Here is a 26793-nt window from a genome sequence, read left to right as displayed (position 1 = left end):
CTTAATTATTTTAGTTTAAATTTATATTTATATTATTCAAATATATATCAATAAATGATAATAAACTTAAAGGTCTATCTAGTTACTGATCGTAGAAAAAAATCCTAAACAAAATTACTCTTTTATCAACATTTCTTTTTTCTCCCATTGCAGCATAGGGTCCTTTAATATAAAAATAATTCAGATAAAATAATTTACATTTATATAATTTAAGGGTGTTATTTATATAATAAAAAGGTGTCTGCCAATAAAGAAGATTTTTATGCTTTAAATTATTTCAAACCCAAAAACTCAAAACAATATTATTACTATAGAAATTATCGAAAGAATAGTAAAAATTTTGATTTTTGTAAAATCCAAAAAATGTTTTTTTATGTAAACATACTTCAAAGTAGCTTAAAAGTCAAACATTTTGTTCTTCGATTGCCTACAAATATATCTAAGAAGATCATGTGAAGTTTTTAAGTCGATCGGTTCAGCCGTTTGGGAGAAAAAAGCTTTTCAAATTCGCATCTAAAGTTTTCAGAGCCGATTTCACTATGCAAAAAAATTATGCAAATATGCTCTTAACTCCAAAACTATTTGCCGGATCAACTTCGTATTTTCGGATAATATTTTTATATATATGTACCTTTTCTGACCATCACGAGTGAATATAACCCTTTAAGTCGAAAATCCGAACAATTTTAATTTTTTTTTTTTTTTTGCTCTGAACTGTCGACATGTTTGATCATCCCGTCTGTTCCGTTTATTCGCAACCTGGTGTTTTATTAGCTTCTATTATAAGAGTTTTTGTCTGCTCTGAGGTTACTAGTTGGTGAGAAATACTGTTCCAAAGCACTTGAAGCCAACATAAACAGCTTTAATGTTCTCAAATGAAAGGCACAAGTAAAATATGTTTCGACAATGTAAAGGGGACCCACACTTCAATCGATTAGCTTGCTGCAAAATTTATGTTTTTGTTTGCGACTTTGAACTAAATAAATCCTATTTTATTTTCTTTACAGTACTTTCGCACTCTAAACACCCGTGTATCGGTGGTGTACATTGAAACCTGGGGCAAAAATCAGGCCCTCATCGATGGCAGTAAGGACATCAGTAAAGCCATATCGAATTTCAACGATTATACATCGCGAAATCTTTTCCAAATCGAACGCGACACCACACAGTTACTAACGTAAGTAAAACCAATTAGCATATGTTTGTATAAATATTATGGTCTTTAAAATTGCAAATAGAAGTGATTTGAAGAAAATGGTTATGCAAAAAATAATAGTAATTGAAAGGATATTAGCAGAGTGGCAATAAATTGATGCGTATTAAATTGCGTGCAAAGTAGTATGAGTGGATGTGTGTCCACACAATAGGCTTACACTAACGCATTGACACATAGAATTGACTATATAGAATATAATTGCGTTACCAATTACATATATATTTTCTTATATGCGGTGACTATGGTTGATGTGGCAACTATTGCCGCAAATGCACACAGAAATCACAATTAAATTTTTAAATGCATAATTAATGCAAAGCCACTCCAGTCTCTCAGACAGTCCAGCCAGGGTGGCCAACAGAGCACGAACAACCGCATAGACTGAGCGCCCGAAATGGGAAATATTTTATAGATATTGTGATGAAGGGTGGGATAACAGCCTCCGAACGCCAGGCTAAGCTTTGTATGTGTAAGTGTGTGAGCGCGCGATAATGAGTAGCTGGCCTAGCGATACGCTTCAGCCATATTTATTATGACCACTATAGCCGCGTCGGATTGTGCCAACTTAACAATTATCGATACATGCGCCCACCACCCACGCTGTTACAGCACTGGGGGGATGAGGGATGAGCGCTAAGCCCTCAAATAGACTGTCTTCCAAAAATGTTGCGTTCACAACTGCGGATTATAATGAGCAAAGTGCGGCCACATGCCTCGTCACATGAGCCCTTTAACCCTAATGACAGCATAAACTTAGTCAAACTACCGACTGGGTGGGAGTGGGTGAGCCGAATGATGGGGTGCAGTGAATGGATAATGGAAGTATGTGCTGTTTGTTTAGCTGCAAACTGTTGGCGACCATTCACACGCTGTCTGACTGGCTGGCAGGCTGGCTATAAAGTTTTAATGCGCATTTCTGATTTTATTTACGCAGCATATTTGAAAGGGTAATACATTTTCATATTTAAATACCGTTACCCGCAACTGTGCAACAAGCACACAACTGAAGTAAAGCTGTGAAACACAATACAATTGCCAGCATAAGCGATGAGTTGGTCATTATGCTCATTTTATTATGCTTAATTTACACATACATTCAAACTTATTCACTCCCAAAATAAATATTTATATCCTTGCATAGCAAAAGTTGCTTATTTTGAACTCTTCATTTTGTAATCTTCTTTGGCCGGCGGGCCTTTAATACATGACTGTTGTTTTGTTGCTGATTCGATTAAATAAACATTTAATTATGTCATTGCTGTGCGGAGGAATGCAAATGTATTGGTAGTTGGGTTGGTCGCTGAACCCGAGTGAGCCGTAAAAGAAGTCAGCGCTAAATTTTAAGATAATTTACTACATTCATGTGACACTTCTGCCAATTACTGCGTGCTTCTTGATTGCACGTTCTTCAGAATTCAGGTAATTGTGCGACGCATCACGTGATTGATGATGAGTTGGATCAAATAGTTAAGTGACACAATTTCAAACAAAATTGACTGGTTGGCAGAGTTAAAAATAAAAAAACAAACCTTATGTTGCGGCAGGATTGTAAAATTTTTTTTTTTAAGGAAAAAGTTGTAAACTAATTGCGAAACCTCGCGAAACAAAAAATATACAGGTATTTAATAATCGAGTTAAGAATTCAAAGACGCTGAACCACATATATCAAGTTTTGCATATTGCAGTATATTTTACGAAAAAAATTTATTCTAAAAGAGAATTTGGCTAGGGTTAACGCTGGATTATGCTAATTGTAGGTATTTTTTATCGTTGCTGTTATGCCGTTATTGTAATAACAAAAAGCATTTTTCTTAATCGAATGAAAACCATGTTACACACATCGCCTTCCGTGGGCCGGTGCTTTGAGTTTTGTTTTGCATATCCCAATATTTTTATTATTTTTCAATTTTTTTTCTAGCTAGGCCCGATGAAAGTCTCAAACAGGTCATCCTTTGAACTGAACTTCTTATCTAATTTTTTTACCAGGTCAGGTCTTATTTAACTTTGACGTTTCTCTCATTTATTCCAGGTGTTTTATCTGACATTTTTTTGTGATATCAAAAACCACAATTGCCGATATTTTTAGATGGATTTCTGGTGCGCCTCTGTCATACGGTTAAAGACAACTTACAAGTTGTACAGCACAAAAATTTTACACCAAATACCAAAAATCCACTACAACCCCCTAAAGTCTCGTCTTTGGCAACCGCAATAGCAATCATGTTCGCCTAAATCCCAACTAATGTTTTCACACCTGTGTTCACAATATAAATACTCGAACAAACATATTAGTCTACGTCATTTTGCTTATCCACCTAAATACATTTCATTTTATCTTCTTGTTGTCTATTTTTCATTCCCACGTCCTTGTCCTCACTCACTCACTCGAAGGCATTTGGACGAAATGGTCACACGTAATGCCAATGAAATTGATGTTTCGCGGTTGACAAACACACGTGAACTATGTCAGCTCACATTTTTTACTTCTTACCCCCCTTTTCCCTTTCGTTATCAAATTTGTGGCTGCACCTACCTGAAGTGGCATTCCTCGCGGCGGTGAACAGGCATTGACATCGGCAATGATCTATTACCTACGTGTCTTTAGCAGATGAAATCTGTCAGACAAGCCAATTTTCGTTTTCGTTTTTCCTCATCTGCCCCTCAGCGGAGTAAAAGTGTAACCACAGTGCCGTGATTAGTGGGAGGAAATATATAGTGATGGCGAAAAGTTACGTGCGCTTAGAAATCGTTTATGAATGGTAAGTTCAAGAGGAAATGCGATGTATGAAAACGTGAAGGGATTGTAAATAGTTATTTAAATTTCATGTCTGAAAAAAGACTAGTGATGACGATTAACATAGAATAAAATTTAGGACCCGGATGGATTTCTCTTCAAATGATTCGCTTAAAAATATTAAGATCAAGCAAATGTGTATCAGTCATGCTGTAAAGCTCGTATTGTTTTGAAGGAAACACTTTTTTGTAAAAACGAAATATTATTATACAGTATTTCCATGAGGTACGAAATAGAAGTTATAATCTTCCAACTATGCTATACCCTTGTTGTCATACGACTCGTCTTTTTGCTTAAAATGAACCTTCGGTGATAGTGTTTTCCATGTAGCTAAATGTCTTTAAAATAAGTAATCTCATGGGATTTGATAACAGAAAAAAGTTTGTCCTTTTTAAGAATACGGTAGATGTAAAAGCAAGTCGAAACTCAATTCTTACACTTTTCTAATAGCTTCCACTGGTTTGTGACACATTTTCGGAATATACTTTTCAGCTTGATTTGAAAAAGTGTTTTTATATATGAGTTTGAAATCATCTGTTTTTCATTGTATCTAAAAACTTTGTCGACTGATTTTGGTTTTAAGATTAACCCGCTTCTTGCCGGGTCTGTTTCTAAGAAACGTCGAGATGGGCTGATTTTACAGTGAATCTAGCGAACTCAACAATTCAATCTGAAAATAATAATGGTAATATAAATATATTACGAGTAGTCATCTGTGCACAGGAGCATAACTGGACATATGTTACATATATACATAGTTGGTATTTAAGGAATAAAAAAATCATCCATCTCAAAGCAACTCCCGAATATACTTCCTTAATGCTTATATATTTGGAAGCATTAATTATGAAAGGAAATAAGGGCAATATACATATATTTATATAATGTATAACCTTTGTTAGCGGCATGGGTTTCTGGGAGGAAAAGTTCACTTTTGCAATTCTTTTTCCAATAAAACAAAGTGTTATCTTCAATTTATTTGTTCTGCTGTAATTCTAAGTTAATTATAATCTAAAACCACAAAAGGTGGCAATACTTCAAGCTGTAAAGCTGTAATTTTTTGCTGTGAACTATTGTGTTTAATTTTGCAAAATTCTTGAACTTTACTTGATTTTTTAGTGATTTAATTCAATATTTAGTGATTTATCTCTGAGTAGCAAGCTAAGTATTAAATGTCCTAAGTTTTGTGCATTATTAAGAAGTTTAAATTTTTGAATTTTTGGTGCCGAGTCAGCTTTTTGTTTCACTTTGTTTTATTTTATTCTATTTTCTCTCTTTATTTTTCTCATTTACTTCTTTATTCACAGCTGTGTTGCGTGTAGCTGTTTATTTGTTCTAGTGCATCTAAAACTGCTCGCTATATTGCTTTTTCAAACTGTCTTGGTTTTGAACTTTGATAAAAAAAAATATAAAAAAATTGCTTTATTTTTCCGTTTGTTCTTAATTGAATTTATTATTATTAGTATTTTATTAACACACTAATTTATTCTTCATACACTAATTTTTTTTTACTTATTTTTTTATTTGATCTTCATTCTTGTTGTATATTATGTCTTGTAACTTCCCCAATTGTAACATTAAAGGCGAGTCAGATCGCTATGTTTCATGCTGGCTTTGTGATGGGCTTGCCTATATAACATGTGCTGGACTGACAGGTAGAATCTTAGATTCTATTCTCGACTGTAAGGTACTGCGTTGGTCCTGTTTAAATTGTAGATCTATTGAAATCGATCTATTTAAAGTTTATAGGAAGACACGCAATGGCTTTAACGAAATCGGTCGAGATCTTGGAACCCTCACTGAAAAAGGTATCCACTACGAAAAATTGTTCAATCCTTTTAAGTGTCTGAATGATTCTCATGAATCCTCCAAACCTGTTCCTAAGCGTAAACGTCCTTCCGATGAAGTAACACTTAGTTCTTCTGTACAGAAAAGAACGTATCCGCCCAATGACCTAATAAATCTCTCTTCTCCTTGCCCTCAAGGTGATAAGCCGTCAACTTCCAAAGAGCTCAATTCCACAAAAGCTCTATCTAATAGTAATAAGTGCCTCACAATTCCAGAGGCTAACCCTAATAACTTAGTAACATCTATTAAAAATTTGGTAGTTATTCCACCTAAAAAGTCTATATTTATTTCTAGACGTGCCAAAGATACCTTGGTGGAGGACATTAAGTCTTACATCTCGTCACGTTTAAAAATTGATGATATCAATATACGTAAATTTAACTTCAATTATGATAGAAGTATATCATCGTTTAAAATAGACGTATCTCTTGAAACATTCAAAAAGATCTTAGATAGTTCATTCTGGTCACCTGGGGCTTTTGTACGCGAATTTAAGCCTAAACTTAGAAGTCAAACTGAGGAAAACATTGCTAAATTACAAAAAAAACTGATTGGTAAAAATTCGCTAAGCATTTATTATCAAAATGTTAGAGGTCTTAATACAAAATTAACCGACTTGTATTTAAACAGTTCCAATTTTAATTTTCATATAATTGGATTTACAAAAACATGGTTAAAACCTCACATTTTTGATAATGAGATTTTAAACAGCGAATTTCAAATGTTTAGATGTGATCGACTGAACAGAATCGGTGGAGGTGTTCTATTTGCCGTACATTCCTCTATCCCATCTGAAGATGTTCTTGTTCCAGGAACCGACTCATTTGAATTTAAATGTATTAAAGTCTATGTTAATAGTTGCTTTATTTATTTAACCCTGTCTTATATACCACCCCATTCGGACTTATCTGTATACATTAGACTGCTTTTTTTTCGAACTATTATTATTTTTTCAATCCCATGGTGAAAATTTGTTAGAAATACCATAAAAAAAATTCCCTAAAAATGTTGGACTTTAATTTTAAGTACTAGACCAAGGCCTGTAAAGATTTTCCAAATAAAATACACATAAAACTTGATTATTTTTATACTCTCGCAACTTGTTGCTACAGAGTATAATAGTTTTGTTCACCTAACGGTTGTTTGTATCACCTAAAACTAATCGAGTTAGATATAGGGTTATATATATATAAATGACCAGGATGAAGAGACGAGTTGAAATCCGGGTGACTGTCTGTCCGTTCGTCCGTCCGTGCAAGCTCTAACTTGAGTAAAAATTAAGATATCTTTATGAAACTTGGTAGACATGTTTCTTGGTACCGTGAGACGGTTGGTATTGTAAATGGGCGTAATCGGATCACTGCCACGCCCACAAAACGCCATTAATCAAAAACAAGTAAATTGCCATAACTAAGCTCTAAAACAAGATACTAGACTGTTATTTTGTACACAGGATCACAATAGGGAGGGGCATCTGCAGTTAAATTTTTTTTAAAAGTAGGCGTGGTCCCGCCTCTAATAGGTTTAATGTGCATATCTCCTAAACCGCTAATGCTATAATAACAAAATTCACTGGAAGCAAATGTTTTTAGAACCTCTACTTACAGTGTGAAAGTAGTTCAAATCAGGTGGCAACTCCGCCCATTCCCCATATAACGGTACTGTTAAAAACTACTAAAAGCGCGATAAATCAAGCACTAATCACGCCAGAGACATTTAATTTTATTTCTGGGATGGTATGAGATGACTTTATAGGAACCGCGTTCAATCAATTTTAACTGCAGATGCCCCTTCCTAATGTGATCCTGTGTATCAAATAACAGTCTTGTATCTTATTGCGGAGCTTAGTTATGGCAATTTATTAGTTTTTGATTAATGGCGTTTTGTGGGCGTGACAGTAGTCCGATTACGCGCATCTGCAATACCAACCGTCTCACGGTACCAAGAAACATGTCTACAAAGTTTCATAAAGATATCTCAATTTTTACTCAAGTTACAGCTTGCACGGCGGACGGACAGACGGACGGACGGACAGACAGTCACCCGGTTTTCAACTCGTCTATTCATCCTGATCATTTATATATACATAACCCTATATCTAACTCGATTAATTTTACGTGATACAAACAACCGTTAGGTGAACAAAACTATTATACTCTGTAGCAACAGGTTGCGAGAGTATAAAAAGTTAAATACAAAACTTTCTACAATATGATGCCCTAATTATGATGGGGATATTGAATTGAGTGTCTCTAATTTTAATAACATTATTCCGAATTTATTTGAAAAGTATGTTGCAATAGTAATTGTTAATAAAAGTAAAAGTAGAAGTCCGTGGTCGTCGAAAGAGTTACATAAATTGAAAAAAAGAAAAACTCGAGCCTTTAAACATTTAAAAAAAACCGGTTCACTTGTCGACTATTCTAAATAAAATATAAATATATTATATACACAGACTTTAGCAAAGCTTTCGATAAAGTAAACCTCTCGATTCTCATATATAAACTTGATCTACTGGGCTTTCAGCCAAGATTTCTTCAATGGGTAGCTTGCTACCTTTATAATAGCACACAACGAGTGATATTTGAGGATATACCATTAGATACAATTAATGTCTCTTCAGGTGTTCCGCAAGGTAGTCATCTTGGCCCAATTCTGTTCTTGTTGCTTATTAACGATATCTCTTCAGTAATAGAATTATCAAAAATTTTATTATACACTGACGACGTAAAGCTTTTTAAATCATACACTTCAACTGAGGAAAGGTGTCTGTTGCAAACAGACTTAAACAATTTGGTTGCATGGTGTGATAAAAATGATTTGCCATTGAATCTCAATAAATGTAAGACGATGTGCTTTTCCCGTAGATCTGTGCACCCCTCTTCTTATGTAATAAAACACCATATTCTGGAGCAAGTTTTTATACTATGTTGATTTGGGAGTTAATATGGAGCCTAAGCTTAATTTTTGTCTTCATATTGACACCATGGTCTTGAAAGCAAAATCTGTCCTCAGTTTTGTTAAACGTTGGTCTAAAGAATTTAGAGATCCGTATATTACTAAAACACTTTATACAACTTTGGTTAGACCTATATTGGAATATGGCTCTGTTGTATGGAACCCTAACTACCAAATCCATTCTGACAAGTTAGAGTCTGTTCAAACACAATTTTTACTTTTCGCTTTAGCGAATTTCCGATGGGATTCTAGGGTAAGTCTACCTCCATACACTAGTCGTTTAAAACTTTTTAATCTACCTACACTTTCTAGTCGTAGGGAAATGCTTGGCATAATATTCTTAGTGAAAATCTTGAATCGAACAGTTTGCAGTTCTTTTCTCCTATCTGAAATTAAACTTAATATCCCGATTCGCTTTTCGATACAGTTTAGACCTTTACTGTTTAAATCCTGTAGATCAAATTTTGAACCAAACGAGCCATTCCGCCGTATATGTCATGATTTTAATTCTCATTCCAGCACATTTGACTTATCTGACTCAATTTTCAAAATCAAAAAGACTTTATTGTTTTCTCTTAATACATGAAAATGTAACAATTTATTATATTGTAACTTTAGATCTTAGCTGTTGAAATTTTTGTTTCTGTAGCTGAGCAGTTTTAGATCTCAACACTTAAAAAACTCTCTTGCCTTTTCTGACTCGGCTAATTCCGCACGTATGCGGATTGCTCCCCTCGCGTCGGATGGGCGGGAGGAGGGTAATCGTTGGGTTATTATTATTATTTCAATGAGTTGACTTTACTAGGTAGAAAAATGGACATAGATTATGGTTGCAGTATTCAATAAAAATTTATCAAGTTGGCAGGAATATTACACCTCTCCTGTGTACGGCTACCAGCGCGAGTATAGCAGCCAATTGTCAACTAACTTTGTACCAAAAGTTGATGAATGTTACCAATTACCTTAAACTCTCTCACATAATAATAACTGTTGTAGTCAGGGACAATTATTCTTCTTTGCTCCAATATAGAGTGGTTAAAAATAACACACTTCAGGGACATATAATGTGCTATACCTTGGCTAATTAACGGTATTTACTACAATGAAAAAATTTATTCAGGGTTTACTTTTTACTTTGGAAAGCCCCTGTAAAGCAAACCAAAATTGGTATGAAGTTAGTGCATATATTTCCTTAATAAGTTCCATTCTAATTTCGTTCCTCTTCTGGGTTGTTGCCGAATTGGCTAAAATAAAAGAGTCGCCGTCTCCACATTTAGCCTACACCAACCTAAATCCAACATCATCTTTTATTTATGTGTACATTAACTCACACCACACGAGTGAAGAAATTTATTTATAAGTAGGTGGCACTTCTCTGAGCTGATGCAATTTAAAATGAACGTAAATGAGGGGCGGCATAGGATCATAATCCTTTTACGACACTAACGCACACTATGTATGCCCATACATATATATATATATATGTGTTTTGATTCGACATCTGGGAATGTTGGTCATATTATATTTTAGTTGGTTGTTGTTGGTTGCCGTTGTTGGTACGGTGTCTTAGAAACAATATAGGAGTGGAAACATATATATGTACATAAGTTTATATAAGTACAGTTTTATAAATACATCAAGTGTCATCTTTTTTTTGTAACCTTTTAATAATAAAACCAAAACTATTGATTTCCCTACAGCATAGAGTTTATTTTATGTAAATATGTATGCGTCAGCCCAAAAGTATACTTAGTTCTGCAACGTGACCATTGCGTATATGTATATATGTATAAATTCTAGAATAGACTCCTCCACATTGGACCGAGCTCCGCTGCGAATTGACTACAACGCCAATAAATTATTTATTTATTAATTTTCGCTGATATATGCGTATACACTTTTGTGTGTGTGTATTTATGTATGTATGTATGTGAGTGTGTTGAGAACACGGAGCGTGCAAATGTTCGCCAATAAGTTTCGCAGTCTTTTTAATGCAGCGTAAATAGCCAAATAGCTCACATTTGCCACACGAGTGTATATATCAATAAATTTACTCATGTATATATGTAAATACATACCCACACATACCAGTGCATGTATGTATATTTTTGTCAACTCTCCTCAACGACCAATGTCGACTATCAATATTTCATTTGAGGACATGAACAAATGGGATATTTATCGTTTACTCGTTGGCCCATACATACACACGCACATTTACACGGTATTGACAAAAATTGAAAAAATATATATGTATAAGCTAATTTTTATGTGTCAGACTAATGAATTTAGAAACTATTTTTAATGCCGCCGTAACCTCGTTTCTTTGGGGAGTTGATGAGAATGAGTTGGGTTTTGGGTTTATTGACAGTAGTTGACTGATTGGATGTTGTAGATAATATCTCGTTGTCCTGTGTGGAACAGCAAAAGTGGTGTAGTATATATATGATGGTGGGCTTTTTCATGAAAGTAACTTTTTTCCATATTTTCTTTTTGGTGTTCTAAGTGCCTTTCTTTTCTTTTCATTTAACCAACTGGTGAACTAGATTATCTGTAAAGTTGAAGTTTTTAGGAGATGTTGCATCTTTTCTTTATTCACCATTCCTCCATTGCCTTCGCTACCTAATACACCCTTGTTAACTTATGTATTGATAATATCCTTTACAGAAACAGTAGTTATCCTATACAACTTTTTTGACGCAAAGAAAAAGTAAATATAAAAGTTACCTATCGACTAGGATCGGAGAACAACTTGACAATTGTAAGGTATAGTAAAACGAAATCTAATTTAGGTCAAATATGCACCGTTTTGTTCGACAACTTGTTACCACTCTCATACAAAAATCTTGTCCGCATTGGCGAAAACTGAGTCAGTCGATTTTCACAAGCTTTAATTTAGGCGACTATTCCACCAGCAAAATTATTCAGCAAGGACATAAACACGTAATAATCATTTGGTTCGAAATTATAAGGTGGATTCATAAAAACCTCCCACCAAAGCTTTCGGAACTTCTGGCTAGCCACTATCGATTCTATTGCTTCGGGGCGATTGGTTCCTTCAGACAGCCAATTATTGACAATACCGGGCAGAATTAAGATGATATTAGATAATTCCTTGCCAATTCCACCTATCGCATACCAAAGCCTTTCTGACAGTCAATCCTAGCTTGGTCACCATTTGCGCCTTCTCAGCACGATTCGGCCATACCGTTTTCGCCAGCAATCATCCGCTTTAGAAATGGTTCCATTTTGCAGAGATTCGTAAATGGTCGGCCGATGACGTTTTTTTGCGCTAAGGGGTTACACGGGTTTTTTTTATATATAAAATAAATATTTTATTCAAACTTTTTATTATTCCAAAGGTTTTCTGAAAATTTCAGAGGAAAACAATTAAAACTCGGCCAAAACGACGTCATTTCCGGTGGTCCTTTGAAAAAAGGTGCCTACGTTAACAGCAGAACTTCTTGCAGGATCATCCGAGGCCTAAAGAAAAAATAAATGTTTTAACTAAGTCCATAAACTAGACATTGGACGAAGGAAAAAAACAAGAAAGTGAAAATTGTTTTTTTGCAGACATATGTACAACAAAATTCTAATTATATCTCGAAGATCTGTGTAAAATTTCATTACGATCGGTTGAGCAGTTCGTGAGAAATCTTGACAACCGACTTTAAAATATGGTTTCGAGAAAAACGCGTTAAAAGTTTTAAGTGACTACATATAAAGCTGAAGTCAAGCGCGCAACTTCTCAAAGCTGTACGTGATTTTCAAAACTATTACTCGGATCAAGTTGAGCATTTAAGACAATATTCTAGAGATGTTATAGAACTAAATAAGACAACAAAAAAATCGATTTTTTGCAGCCGTGAAACCCATGTAACCCCTTGTAATCTCGCGACGCACTCTTTTTCTTTCTTTTTTCCCTTTTTATATCCAGCTTTATTTAAATGGTTCCGATTTTTGTGCATTGTCGGACTCAACGATTTCCATTATTTTGTCGATATTTTTCACAACGGACTTTTCAGAACGTTGTGTTTCCTTGACATTAATATTTTCAGGCGCCTGATTTGTGTTTTCGCTTTTATCAAAGAAAAAATGTATCATATGGCGTTTTTGCTCTTCGCTGCTGTTCATATTTAACGCATGCTAAAACAATACTAAGTCAAACAATCACAAAACTGTGTGAGAATACGAACTGAGCATGAAATCTTACTTACCAACACCATATCGCATAAAATGATTACACAGATACAACATAGCCATCTAATGGAAAACAATAATAATTTTTTAGACTTTATAATGGAGAAACATGTTGTCCTCGAACTCGTTCTTCGTTGACTGCTGCAAATACAATAGTTTTCATGGTGGGTTTTATTAACCATATATTTTAGATTGATTTAGGTAGATAGGAGGCATTAAAAACATTACATGTCTTCTGATTAAAAATATCTAAGTAAATTTAAGCGATTTATATTTTAAATCAAACAGCACTTTTGTATTACTCAAGCCTTCCTTGTATTAAGGTTTTGCGAAGTTTTCGGCGATATTTCCAATATTTAAACTTTGAGATAAATTTACATTGACAATCCATGAGATTTACTAAATACAAAATTATAGACATAATACTACCTACCTACTGAAGTTAAGTCATTAAATATTTAAAACTAATTGGCAGCAAACGGAAATCACCGCGAAACGGCGCGTTAATTTCCGACACCTCGAGTGTCTCTTCTCTTTAGGAACTCCAGATTATTACTACCACCACATTTAACACGGTTATTTTCTTTTCTACTTCTACGAATGCAAGTGTAAGCACTGGCTAGACTACTGTGTTTTATTCAATCTTTCAATATAAAACTTTTTTAACGTAAGCAATTCCTTAAAATTCCGTATTAAATTACAATAATAAGTAATGTGTTCATCATAACCAAAAAATGCAAACGGCTGCAACTTGCCAAACTGCCAAAAAACAGTTAAAAACCAAAAATCATAAAAGTGTGAACATAACAACCTTTTGCACATGCTGCATTTAAAGTATTTATAGCGCTAGCAAACGTGCTCAGCTGAAAAAATTTAAAATAAAATGAAAAATGCGTAAGCGTAATCAAGCGCAAGTCTAAACCAGGTAGTGCTACACGATGCTACTACATATATGTGTATGTGTGATGCATATGCTTGTATAAACTGTATGTGCAAGTTTATATATGTACAGTCTTGTATACGCATGTGCAGGTACTTTCGCACCACAATAAATGCGATTTCGCAAATTTATGCAAACATCTACGAAATTTACATATCATTAGCTTTTATTTTACTCGCTGTTGAAAGCGGGTGGCTTGAGCTGCTCAACAGCAATTGGCAACTACAAAAATATACAGTTAGAGAGCAATGAGGAAATCGCCTCGCTAGTTACACGCACTCATTCTTCTAGCACATTTACTTTAACTACTACTTACTCTCTCCAGTTGAGTTAATGCACATTGCTTATCCTCGACGACGGCACCGACGACGGCGACGACTGAGATCAAAGGAATCAGAACCGAAAGCTGTAAGGCTGCTTGCTAGCGGAAGTTGCTTATTCGCCCCGTGCGTTTGCTGACTAAGTAGGTTGTTTACTTAATGTGCATGATGCGTATGGCTTATGCACGCACACAGGCATACCCATAAACTCACAGGCACACACATACACACTTAATTTAGTAGGCTTTGAAGCGATTCGCATTTTCGGTACACGTTTTCAAGCTTAAACACAGACTTTCATACCTACATACATACATTCATACGATTATAAAAATATGCGTATAGTCGTTGTTTTTGTTGTGCCGTTTGTTGTTATTTACGCTTGGTTTTCTTTGCAGCTGATTTTCATTTTCATAATTTTTCACTTGCCATAAGAAACTGAATGGCCACATTTTCATTTCGTTTGATTTTTGTGGCAGGTCTGCCAGCTTTTTCTGCTGCTTTTTTGGGCTCCAAAGTTCTCTACCATGGCAAAACGTTACTACATTTTACATTTGCTTCGCTCAGCCTTGAAATGTGTTAGTAAATGTGAATATACATAAGAAATGTAAGCAATCGATTATATACATATACTTGTTTACTCGTATATATATCACACAAGTAGTCGAAAGTGTGAGCCAGGGTTGCCGGGTTCGCTATAGAGAGCAACTTTTTTTATTATTTTACTACTATGGTCGATTTTGCCTGCGTCCATGTAACTATTTTTATTTAAAACAACTAAGGAAGTTCTGTGTTCGAGTGTAACCGAACATTTTATCGCAACTTGCTTGGATCAAAATCCGGGAAATTACTTCAAGTGTTGGCAAAGTTTTGATCCGATTCAACCAATTGTTGACACAAATAAGTACTAATATCGAGAGTTTCATTTATTTATAAATTGTACTATATGAATTTAAATTATATATCTTACACATCTAGGGGCTTGAACAGTTTTGGTTCGATTTAGACAATTTTTGGTTACAAGGTGGCGCATTATTCACGCAAAGCTTTACCCCAATACAATCAGTTTTGCTTGATTAGCATAGTGGACAGTGAAAGAATCAGATGGAATTTAAAATGATGTTATATTGGAAATAGGTGTGGTTGTAATCCGATTTCGCCTATTTTCGCATTATAACATGGAAATATGAGAAGAATGTTATGCACAGAATTGGGTTGAAATCGGTTAAGCAGATCCCAAGATATGGCTTTTCACCTAAAAGTGGGCGGTGAAACGCCCACTGTCCAATTTTAAAGGCGGTTCCTATAAAGTCATCTCATACCGTCCAAGAGATAAAATATAATATCTCTGACATAGTGCTTGATTTATCGCGCTTTTAGTAGTTTTTAACAATACCGTTATATGGGGAGAGGGCGGAGTTGTCACTTGTCACCATTTTCACACTGTCGAGAGAGGTGCTAAAAACGCTTTCTCTCAGTGAATTTTGATATTATAGCTTTAGCGGCTTAGGAGATATGCGCATTAAATCTATTGGGGGCGGGACCACGCCCACTTTTAAAAAAATTTTTAAACTGCAGATGCCCCTCCCTAATGTGATCCTGTTTACCAAATAACAGTCTTGTATCTTATTGTGGAGCTTAGTTATGGCCATTTACTTGTTTTTGATTAACGGCGTTTTGTGAGCGTGGCAGTGGTCCGATTACGCCCATCTGCAATACCAACCAATATATATAGGTGATACCAACAACCGTTAAGTGAACAAAGATATTATGCTCTGTAGCAACAGGTTGCGAGTGTATAAACACAGAGAATAGGAACCAGTCTGAAAAACTCCAATTTTTAAATAGTAATCGAGCAACAAAGGAATACAACCAACTCAGTTCCTATTCTGATTAAAATCTAATTTTGTTATGAAAAAATAAAAGACAAGGAAATATTCTGTGAACCACTATCAAAATCTTTTCAAATACCAGCAAAAGCCCAAATATAATAATGTTTTACAAGCCAAACTTTTTTATTGTCATTATTTGAGGTTATTATCCTTTTTTTGAAACTTTTTATACCATATTAAGGCATATTAAGTACGCCGCGGAGTTTGTAACAACACCCAGAAGCAAACGTCGGCGATCCTATAAAATATATACATATTTGATCAGAAAGACGAATCTGTCCGTCTGTCTGCCTGTATATACACGGACTATCCCTCAGTTTTTGAGACATCGGTCTGAAATTTTGCACATGACGAACTAAGTCGATTTAGCGATGTCCGTCTGTTTGTATGTATATATACGAACTAGTCCCTCATTTTTGAGATATCGATGTGAAATTATGTACCCTGTTCTTTTCTCACCAAGCTCGTTTGTCGGCACTGCCGATATCGGACTACTATAGCATATAGCTGCCGTACAAACCTAACGATCGGAATCAAATGCTTATATGGAAGCCTTTTTCAATTAACGCAATGTCTTCACCAAATTTGGTAAAAAGATTATGTATTCTTTGCAATGTGATTATAAATATTTATATATGTCAAATATGTATATCCCGAAGTCGAAGTGAAAGCAAACGAGAAGTGTTATTTCATCACACAGCCTTAACGAACCATTGATTGGCGGAGTGTGTGTGTGTGTAGGTGGCGTAAAGGGTGAAAATCGCCATGAAGGCTGTGCGTAATTTCCTACTTTATTAAAGTAGATTTGTGCCAAGCGTGAAACAGCATCAATAATAACGGCGGAATGGCTGACAACCGAGTTATTTTATTCTTTTATTTATATTATTTTACTTTTGCTTTTGGTGTTTATGTTTTTATTGTTGTTGCTGCTGCTGCCTATTTGACTAGTAGTTAGGAGTTTTCGCTAGGCATTTGTGCCAATTACATAAACCAATAAAAACTATTACATACACAAACACTCGCCGTTATGTATGGAAGTATGAATACATAAGGCACACTTGGCAGCTAAACACTTAAGCGCCTCAGGGGCTAAACGGCTTAGCAGCGAAAGGCGAACGAAATACTTACATCCAAAAAACAAAAACTGCAACAACGTTGGCGTTAGAAGAAAAAAGCAACAACAACAAAAAATCAACGCCTTGACTGCCGGAACAACTACTGCTTTATCCGCCCCCCACGTCCTGCAACCGAAATGCTTAAATACTAATACACACTCATGTGTATATTAAACGCCTATTTAGCCGACATGTATCCGTATTTACGCATGTATGTGTGCATGTGTTTATTTGCATATTTCTACATTCATTCGTATATAAGCTTTTTATGGCATTAGTTTGCTAAAGGAAGCGGAAATGCGCGCAAAAGTAAAGGCGGAAATGTGGCGGCGTGCATTTCAATGTGCGTTCATGTGTGTGTGGCTACATAAACATCTACATCTATGTATGTATATTTATGAATGTTAGTTTGCTGTGCTCTTCTCCCTGCCTTTCACTTCGCTACTCTACTTCCCTCTAACCAAAACGTTCCTCTGTCCCTTTGCTTAAAGCGCTTAGTTTAAACGCTACAAAATCTTTGCTGGCCTTTTGTCGACACCAAATGTGGGTATGTGTGTGTGTCTTTTTGCACATATGTTTATAGACGCAAATTTGCCTGCTTTTTGAGCCCGCGCAAATGTTAGTCACGTGCGCTTGGTTGAATACGGCTCGACAACGGCACGAACAGTTTGTTACGAGATACTCAGTCAAACATTGAAATAGCGAAAACTAAATAGTACTCAATTTTAAGAAATATTTGTAAATAAAAATATATATTTTGAATATAAGCGCTGATTCTATGTTCAAGGTAAAAAAATAATGTGTTCGTTTCAGCTGTACATTTAAAAATTATCTTTAAACCACAAATATATGATTATTCCTAAATTCCTCTGCTGTTAATTACATCAAATGACACCTGCGCATCAATCCATTCGTCAGGGTTTGAGTTATTCTAATTTGAAACAGAAATCGGAGCCATTTCATCTAGGCGCTCCAAACCGATTGTTAGCTCTCTTCCTACCTGTTCCAAAAGCTTTTCAAAACATTCGCTATTTGGCTTTTTGTATTATATCATGTCCGTTATCTTTCTGTCGTCATTATATAACATATAAGAATTAGTACGTTGATTCAAAAGCCTGTCGCATTATGAGAGCGATATCAACCATTGAGTATTTCTCATTTGGCTACGTAATTCAAAGCAACGCTTGTAGCATAAAACTCATACAATGGTCCAAACGTGATTTTTCCAATAACTATCAATCCCACAACCGAAAACACGAATTTGTTTAAACAACCGCGATTTACATATTTCTCAACATTGTCTCCTTTTAGCTTAATAAATCTGAGCCAGCGTTTCTCCACATTTTTTAATTCGTCTGAAAAATAAGTTTTCTGGAAGTATCCAAAGTAGGCTCTGAAACGTTGACCTCATTCGACGCACATTTCTGCCAGGCGAGCGACTTTTTCAAGTTTGGAAATAAAAGCAAGTCGAACAGACACAAATATGTAAAATAAGGTGGATGGAACAAAAGTTTTTAGTTTAGTTCGGTCTATTTGCAATTACCGCAATTTCTCATGCACAATATGTCACGCAAGTATGGCCCATATGGTCGTTTGAAATGCCTATATCCCGCGCCTTCAATCGACGATCTATCAATAGGATGTTATGAACTTTTGTCACACGCGACTAAGTTGAAACTCGTTGAACTTATTCGTGATAGAAGCCATCGAAAAGAAGAGTCACCTTGTACAGCATTTAAGCACTCCTGATATCATTGCAGATTTCTCTTCCAAACAACGAATCTAATACCGACCGATATTATATCGGCTTAAAATTTTACGATAATCGACCACGAGGATATCCCACGCGATAGTAAATTTCTCTGGCAATAGTGGAGCTATTAGGTGGTAAGGCTAAGTCATTATCGGACCGTCTTTGTGCCGAAATTTTAAGTTAAAGTTCGTTGCCAATCTGCCATTTTATCTTTCATATATTGTACATATGGGTATCTTTCTTCAGCTATATCTACATACAAGTACATTGAAGCATCAAGAATTATGTTTTCTATGCACGTTTTCGTAGTATCTCAAAGTTCATAGGTTCGCGGCTCAGTAAAGAAAAAATAATACAACTAATATTGATAAAATATATATTTCAATTCCTGTCTGGGTATTGCAATTCACTAATGTATGTATTCAAGCCATAACGCGTATCCAAAATTAATATACAAATATGCTTCAAGCAAGCTATTGTGAGAGATTTCATACCAATTTTATGAACTTTAAGATTTTTGTCAATTCTTGATAAAAAATTTAGAAATGTCCTTTTATATTTGTTAAAATTTCGTTTACTTTTAAAAATTTTGATGATTCTAAGTCATTGACTACAACTTTAATTATGAACTACTGGGAACTAGGAGATGCACAATATTCTCACAAAATTACACCAAATTAATTTAAACTCAAAGGTATACTCACCCCCATAATCTTAAATGTATGGCAAATTCCAAATTCTTCTTCAAAATATTTAATTCCATTATTTTACATACCTAAAACAACAACTTTATACGAAATCAAAGTTTGGCCACCTTCATTCTTTCACAGTCTTCCGAGAGCTACAAAACAATCATCTTCAATAACTCGATAATCATATCCTATTGTGCCTAAAGACTAGCGCCGCAGGGGCCCCAAAGCTCAAAAGGAATGTCAAACTTTAAGCGCTTACGCTTTTATATTATTTTGACTCCAAACTTACCTTTGTATAACCTTTCATGCTAAGTTTTCGACCTTTGTTGTTGTGGAAAATAACGACACCTAAATAAAGAATTTTATTTAATACTCAATAAAACGGACTTTTAGCAACCAACCTTTCGAGCTCTTTTTGGGTTTTTCTTTTTATTTTTTGATTTTGTTCTTTACTTCAAATATTCGCTGCATTCCTTCGCAATTACCGTTATTTATTAACTATCCCTCATTTAAGATTTGAGGCGATGTGCCGCTGGCACGTTACAAAAAGTTTTAAATTCATTTGCACTGATTGAACTTATGGAGCACCCGGCGCCCCTACGCAGCTACATAAACACCGGGATATTTTACACACTGCCGGCTACCAATGAACCTTGAGCTGCATTCACTGTTCTTCGGTGACACAATGAATTTTTAATAAAACCTCAAATGGTAATTGCGGCCACTTGTGTTGAAATATTTATTTTTGCAAAGCGGACCGTTAAACGGGTGCAACAAACCCACACGCACACCAAGGTATACGAGTACACATACATGGATCTCGTCAACGCTATTGAGTTAAGCTCTGCGAACTTTTTTTATTGACTTTTAAAACTAAGAAATAAATAATAAAAATCAGTAGCCAAAATGATTTTAGTGCAGAGCGGGGAGAAGCGGTGTGGGTGTTTTGTATCTGGTTGTTGGTTGTTTTACGCCTTCAATTTGTTTGTTGGTTGCTGTTGGTGGTCATTGCTAATTTTATATGAACTTTTTATGATTCAGTCCCTACTGCGGCTCCACTAACTAATACTCAGAGACCCACACACATATATATATAAATATTTATGGATTTTCTTTTATTACTTTTATAGCGGCGAGACGTTCGCTGGCGGCGAGGCGGGCATGGCGGTGCCGGAGACCGTGTGCACGCCGCGTGCGATTGGCATCAGCGTCGATATTAATGTCTACGAGCCGCATCTGTTGGCGGGTACGATGGCGCACATGATTGGCCATAACATCGGCATGGGTCACGATGATGGACGTAAGTATAGTATAGTTATTGCAATTATTGCACACACATACATATTTACTTATTTATCTATACTTGAGCGCACCGCAATCGAAATTTGAATGCACCCACGCACACCAACCTTCATTTTTAAGTCGACGTCCTAAGGGAAATTGAGTTACTTGATTTTTGTCGTTGTGGTTTTTTCATGGCTCAAAACTGTCGCCACATTAAATTTATACGCTCTCATTTGGTTGGTAAACAGTCTTAATGGCATACCAAAATTAATCGCGCCATAAAATTGATTTATGACATCGGTGTATGGCCTTGTTTTCGCCGCTGTGCATTCATCAATTTTTTATTGTAAATTTATAATAAATAATAATATAAATAAAGTAAACAGCGCATTTATCTATTGAAATGGTGGCTTGTCTTCGCGTTGTTTCGGAGAAAAGATTAATTTGCAACGCCATTTTATGTCGGTGAGTTTTAATGGTTCGGCGAAGTGCTGATTTCTCTTATCATCAACATACTCTTTCATAGAATTTTTATTATAAGTATGTATTTATGTGCATTAAATCAAAGTTAGACTCGTATTTTTATATTATTCTATAAATGGCAAGGGTCATAACTGTTTTGATTTCTCGGCGAATCAGTTTCATGCGCATAAAATTTAGTGGCTTCTGATTGCTGGAAAGCTCTCTAAAGTATGGTTATATTCCTATTAAATGAATAAGTTGTTTGGTTTTATTTTCTTTGTTAAGTTTTGTTGTAGAAAAATAATGATGCATCATGAGAACGATGTAATCAAATTGTAAAATACCTTCTAAATAACTACAGACATTATTCGTCAAGAGTTAACATCAATAGTAAAAACACATCACGCCTAAACTCGTACAGCTGACCAAGATATGGATTTGGTCTAAGGATCGACGTAACGGGATTTTCTTAACGGGTCGAAAATGTCAAAGTGTAGATCGCAAATAAAATTAAGGTTTTTGAAAAACAAATTTCTCACAATAATGCTTAACTTATGTTAAGAGGTGGTATTTTTATTTAGAGGCCCGAACTTAGAGCGTTTTTTGATAATGTATAAAAAATGGGCAACTGATATTTTTACTATCCATTTTTTATCTTTTCTTAATTCATATTTCAAGAGTACAACAAAAAAATTAGAAAAATGTTAATTAGTTTTAGAATAGACATTAACTTTAGTTGCACCGAAGCAATAATATTGCGAGCTTGTACCGTTACCTTGAACATTAACCCATGCCAACTTTCATGAAGAAGCTGTTCAGAAAAAAGCGCAGCTTCTTAAGGAGACAAACTTCCCTGAATTAAAAAAAATAGTTTTTCCAAAAGTTCTGCCTCGTTAAAAAAGAAGGCGGCTGCGTCATGTTTACCACTACAAGGTAGATCTTGTGGTTATCTGAACATGCAAAACAATGGCGGATTATTTATTTTAGCAAAACTAAAAAAAAAACAAAAGCTACTCAAATATAAAGATCGGAGTTTTCAGTAATATTTTTAATTTTCTTGAATTTTTTTAAAAATACAATATTACCCACTAGAAATGATCAGTTTTTTAATTGATCAGAATATAATCAAAAACAACGAAACAATTGAAGTACTAATGCAAGAACAAAAAATGCCTCTCTGATTAGGAGCAACATAAATAATGGAATGTCATCATTTTCTTTTGACACGTTTCTATAGAATAGCGCATAAATTATTGCAGTTCTTTACTTTGTAAATGAGGTCTGAAAATCTTCCATAGTAAAAAGCGAACTTAAGAATACTTATGCACCTTTTTGATTATAAATAACCGGTTTAACACTAAACCTACCACGAGCGGTCAAATGACCGTTTTCAAATTTTCTTTAAAATTTTCTAAGCACCACGTTATTATACCGCCATTAAACTTCATGACTTTTCCTAAAATATGCATACAATTGTTTTTTTAATATTTACTACTTTTTCGATTCTTTGATTTTTGAGATAACTATGTAGACCGTTTTAACTACCACGAGCGGTCATTTGACCGACTGAACGATTTATATGTTTTTGTAATAGAATACTCTCGAAAACTCAAATCTGAAATTAAAAAATAGATACTGTTAACGATTCATCATAAGTTCCATTAACTTGAGAGATTTATGCTATACAATTTGGCAGCACCATTCTCTAGGTGCAATCTGGCATCATCATTATCAGCTGACGCACTTTAGCTTCGGCATTTTTACCGTTGTTTGGGTCAGACCATTGTGAAGCACACAAGAACAACAGGAATCACCATTATCAGGTGATGCGTTTGGCTTTGGCATATCATACCATTCTACTGTTGTTTAGTCAGGCCATTTTGCCGTATGCAATAACAACTTTGTTATTTTCGTCAGTTCTCTTACATACTAATTTTCTATATAAGCATAAGTTAGCATAAGATTGAGTTCAGTTGTTTGTAAAAGGATTTGGATGGTACTTGGAGCGTACCAAAGAAATAGTGGAAATAGTGATGTTATAAATTACTCTTTCAACGAACCACATTTTTTAGTTTTTATTTCATTATTTGTGTGCATCTATATCAGCCTAAAAATGTCAAGGCATTCGATAAATATCAAATTATTAGAGAATATAAATAATATTGACGAAGAGTGTTCGGAAGATGAACGGGAATTTTCTGATAATGAAGATGACAAAGAGGAAAATGATTTTGATTTATTTGGCAACGACTCTGACACCGATAGTGACCAAGAAAACATTTTGAACATACGTAGAAGACAAAAGAGAAGGATATTTGTAATTAGTTCCGAAAGTGAGAATGAAGAAGAGCTAACCGAAACTGCTATAGACGGAACTGAATGGCAAGAAATAAAAGAAGGGTCTAATCCTGGAAGAACAGAGATGCATAATATTTTTAGAGAAACATCAGGCCCAACCGGGCATTCTAAACGAACTATTATGAAAGATAAATTTTTTACAGCATTTTCTCTTATTGTTGATCATAATACAATCGAACATATAAGAAACTGCACGGAAGCCGAGGCATTTCGAGTGTTGGGAACTAAATGGAATCTATCTACTGCAAAATTATATGCATTTATCGGATTATTGTATGCACGAGGTGCATATGAGGCAAGAAATTTAGATATTTCACTCCTATGGAACAAAAAATGGGGACCAGCATTTTTCTCAAATACTATGAGCAGAAATGCATTTACGGAAATTATGAGGTTTATTCGGTTTGATCAAAGAAATCAAAGAAGTCATCGCTTACAAACCGATAAATTCGCTTTGATTTCTAAAGTTTGGAACAAATTCGTAGAGAATAGCCAAAACTGTTATAAACCAGGAGCATATATTACTATAGATGAACAATCGTTTCCAACAAAGTCAAGATGCAGATTTACCCAGTACATGCCAAATAAACCCGACAAATTTGGCATCAAATTCTGGCTAGCGTCCGATGTAAATAGCAAATATATAATAAACGGCTTTCCTTATTTGGGAAAAGATGAAAGCAGAGATCCTTCAGTTCCCCTTGGGGAGTTTGTCGCTCTGAAATTAGTAGAACCGTATACAGGTCGGGGAAGAAATATAACCATGGACAATTTTTTTACAAGCATTTCGATAGCGACTAAACTTTTTAGAAAAAAAACTACGGTTGTTGGAACAATTCGAGCAAATAAAAGAGAGTTACCAAAATTGGCAAAACAGAAAAAAGACAATATGACACGTTTCTCAACAAAATTATATCGGACAAATAATTGTACTCTGACAGTTTATAAGGCTAAACAAAATAAAAAGGTATTGATTCTTAGCTCAATGCATAATTCGGTGAAAATTGAAAAAAATGATGCCTGTATACCCGAGACAATAAGATTATATAATAACACCAAATTCGGTGTAGATGTTACAGACCAAATGGCCAGAAAATACTCTGTAAAATCTAAATCTCGGAGATGGCCACTACAAGTATTTTTCAATATCCTAGACTTAGCCGGGATAAATGCATGGATATTATATAAAGAAACAACGGGAAGTCTAATATCAAGGCAAAACTTTTTATTTCAATTGGGAGAAGAACTTATAAGCGAATATCAAAAAGAGCAACAGCCAGGCAAGGAAGAAGAGCCAGCAAAAGCAGCCAGAAACATTAGTGCACAAACAAGTGATCGGAAAACATGTCAGATAAGATATTGCAAAAAAAATAAGACAAACAAATTCTGTCTAAAATGTAAAAAGTACGTATGCGGCAAATGTGCGATTGAGAAGCCTATAATTTGTAAAAAGTGTTGTATATAAGGAATAAAATGTAGATGATTTATTTTTAAATAAAAGAAACTATTTTTTTAATTATGAAATAATTATTTTCTTCATTTTATATTAAGAGATATAAGTAATTTCAAAATCCGTCATTTGACCGCTCATGGTAGGAATAGTTATACATGCAATGCTGGTAGGTTTAGTGTTAAGAGATTTGAACTTTTTCGTTATCAAATGGTGGTTCTACAATGTCGTTATATAAACAATAGATTATATTTTAGAAGAGATTGTGATATTTTAAATTATTTTATAGGCTCGGTATCCCCAAAACAAAGCATACGATGATGAAATATTTTATTTTATTTTGTAAAATGTTTCCTGGATATATACAACCAATCTATACTAAATATCAATATTAAAAACATTAAATTTATCAAAAGTTTTATTAGTTCAATGTATGGATACTCTGGAAGACAATATATAATTTATATATCTAGAGCTGAGAAAAGTAGTTCAACTAGTAACGAAGGAAATATAACAATATGTTAAGGAAACCAATAGAAAAGTGATTTGAAGCCCAAAATGTATGTTATGTTTACTCTGTTATTCTTACTTTAATTTTAAATATCCACTTTTCTTCCCTTTCATATTTCTTATGCCTGCTTTTAGAAAGTTCATTTGAATATAATTTGCTTTTAAAATATTCAAACCATTCACGGCGCCGCAATAATCACTTGTGATCTATTTCGCTCTGCTCACTCACTAATGTGTCTCCCGGCGCACATTTAATAATTTTACGCACAAGAATATTTTGTGTATGAAAAAAGAAACAACTAATATAAATCAACAATAAAACATTTATACTGTGCTATGCAAAAACAACAACAACAACCATTTATTCAACAATGCGAAGTGATTTTCAAAATCACTCACAACCACACACAGGCACATGGCACGAGGCTTTGATCCACCAGTGTTTGTGTGTGTATATATATTTGTTTGTATTTGCGGTATAACAATCGAGTGAATTGCTTGATTTATGATGAACGCTTACGCCATAGCAAAATCAGCGGACAAATCTGAAAACACAGTTGAAGGTGGATTGCCTCCAATAACTGTAAAAACATATTTTATAACAAGCATTCTGTATTTTTGTGCGTTGCGGCTGAGAGGCGTGCTTTCGATTCAAAAACATCCATTACTGACTTGAGCCATCAGTGATGACCAAGCTGGTAGACACCACTTCGTTAGTTGGTTGTGTGTGTGATGGATAATAATATGCAAACGCCCGTCGCACTCAGCTCAATACGCTTTCATGTATGTGTATGTGTGCCTAAAGTGGAAATGCATTTGCTTTTAATGGAAATTCATAAATTTGATTTCAAACAAATAACTGCGGCTGTGGGCGCATTTGTGTTCTTTTCTATTCATCATTTTAATTTTATTGGACAAACATACACACACAAACTTCCCTTAAAGGTAAATAATACACAATAAAAATAAAAAAATTATTGAAATAAATAAAAAAGAAATGG

At 34.7% G+C, this 26793-nt stretch overlaps 1 protein-coding gene across 12 annotated transcripts in view; it reads left to right on the top strand.

Moving 5' to 3' along the window:
• The window catches only part of mmd (disintegrin and metalloproteinase domain-containing protein mind-meld), a 509673-nt gene that overhangs the window by 398305 nt on the left and 84575 nt on the right, over nt 1-26793 (top strand). For all 12 annotated transcript variants that reach the window (XM_036371745.2, XM_070110649.1, XM_036371747.2 and 9 more), the window contains exons 10-11: nt 1008-1177; nt 20859-21028. In XM_036371745.2, the coding sequence (XP_036227638.2) occupies nt 1008-1177; nt 20859-21028 (340 nt within the window). The remainder of the gene's footprint in view (nt 1-1007; nt 1178-20858; nt 21029-26793) is intronic.

The sequence above is a fragment of the Bactrocera oleae genome, chromosome 5, assembly GCF_042242935.1.
Source record: "Bactrocera oleae isolate idBacOlea1 chromosome 5, idBacOlea1, whole genome shotgun sequence".
Taxonomy (NCBI): domain Eukaryota; kingdom Metazoa; phylum Arthropoda; class Insecta; order Diptera; family Tephritidae; genus Bactrocera; species Bactrocera oleae.
This window is presented reverse-complemented; position numbering and strand designations above follow the sequence as displayed.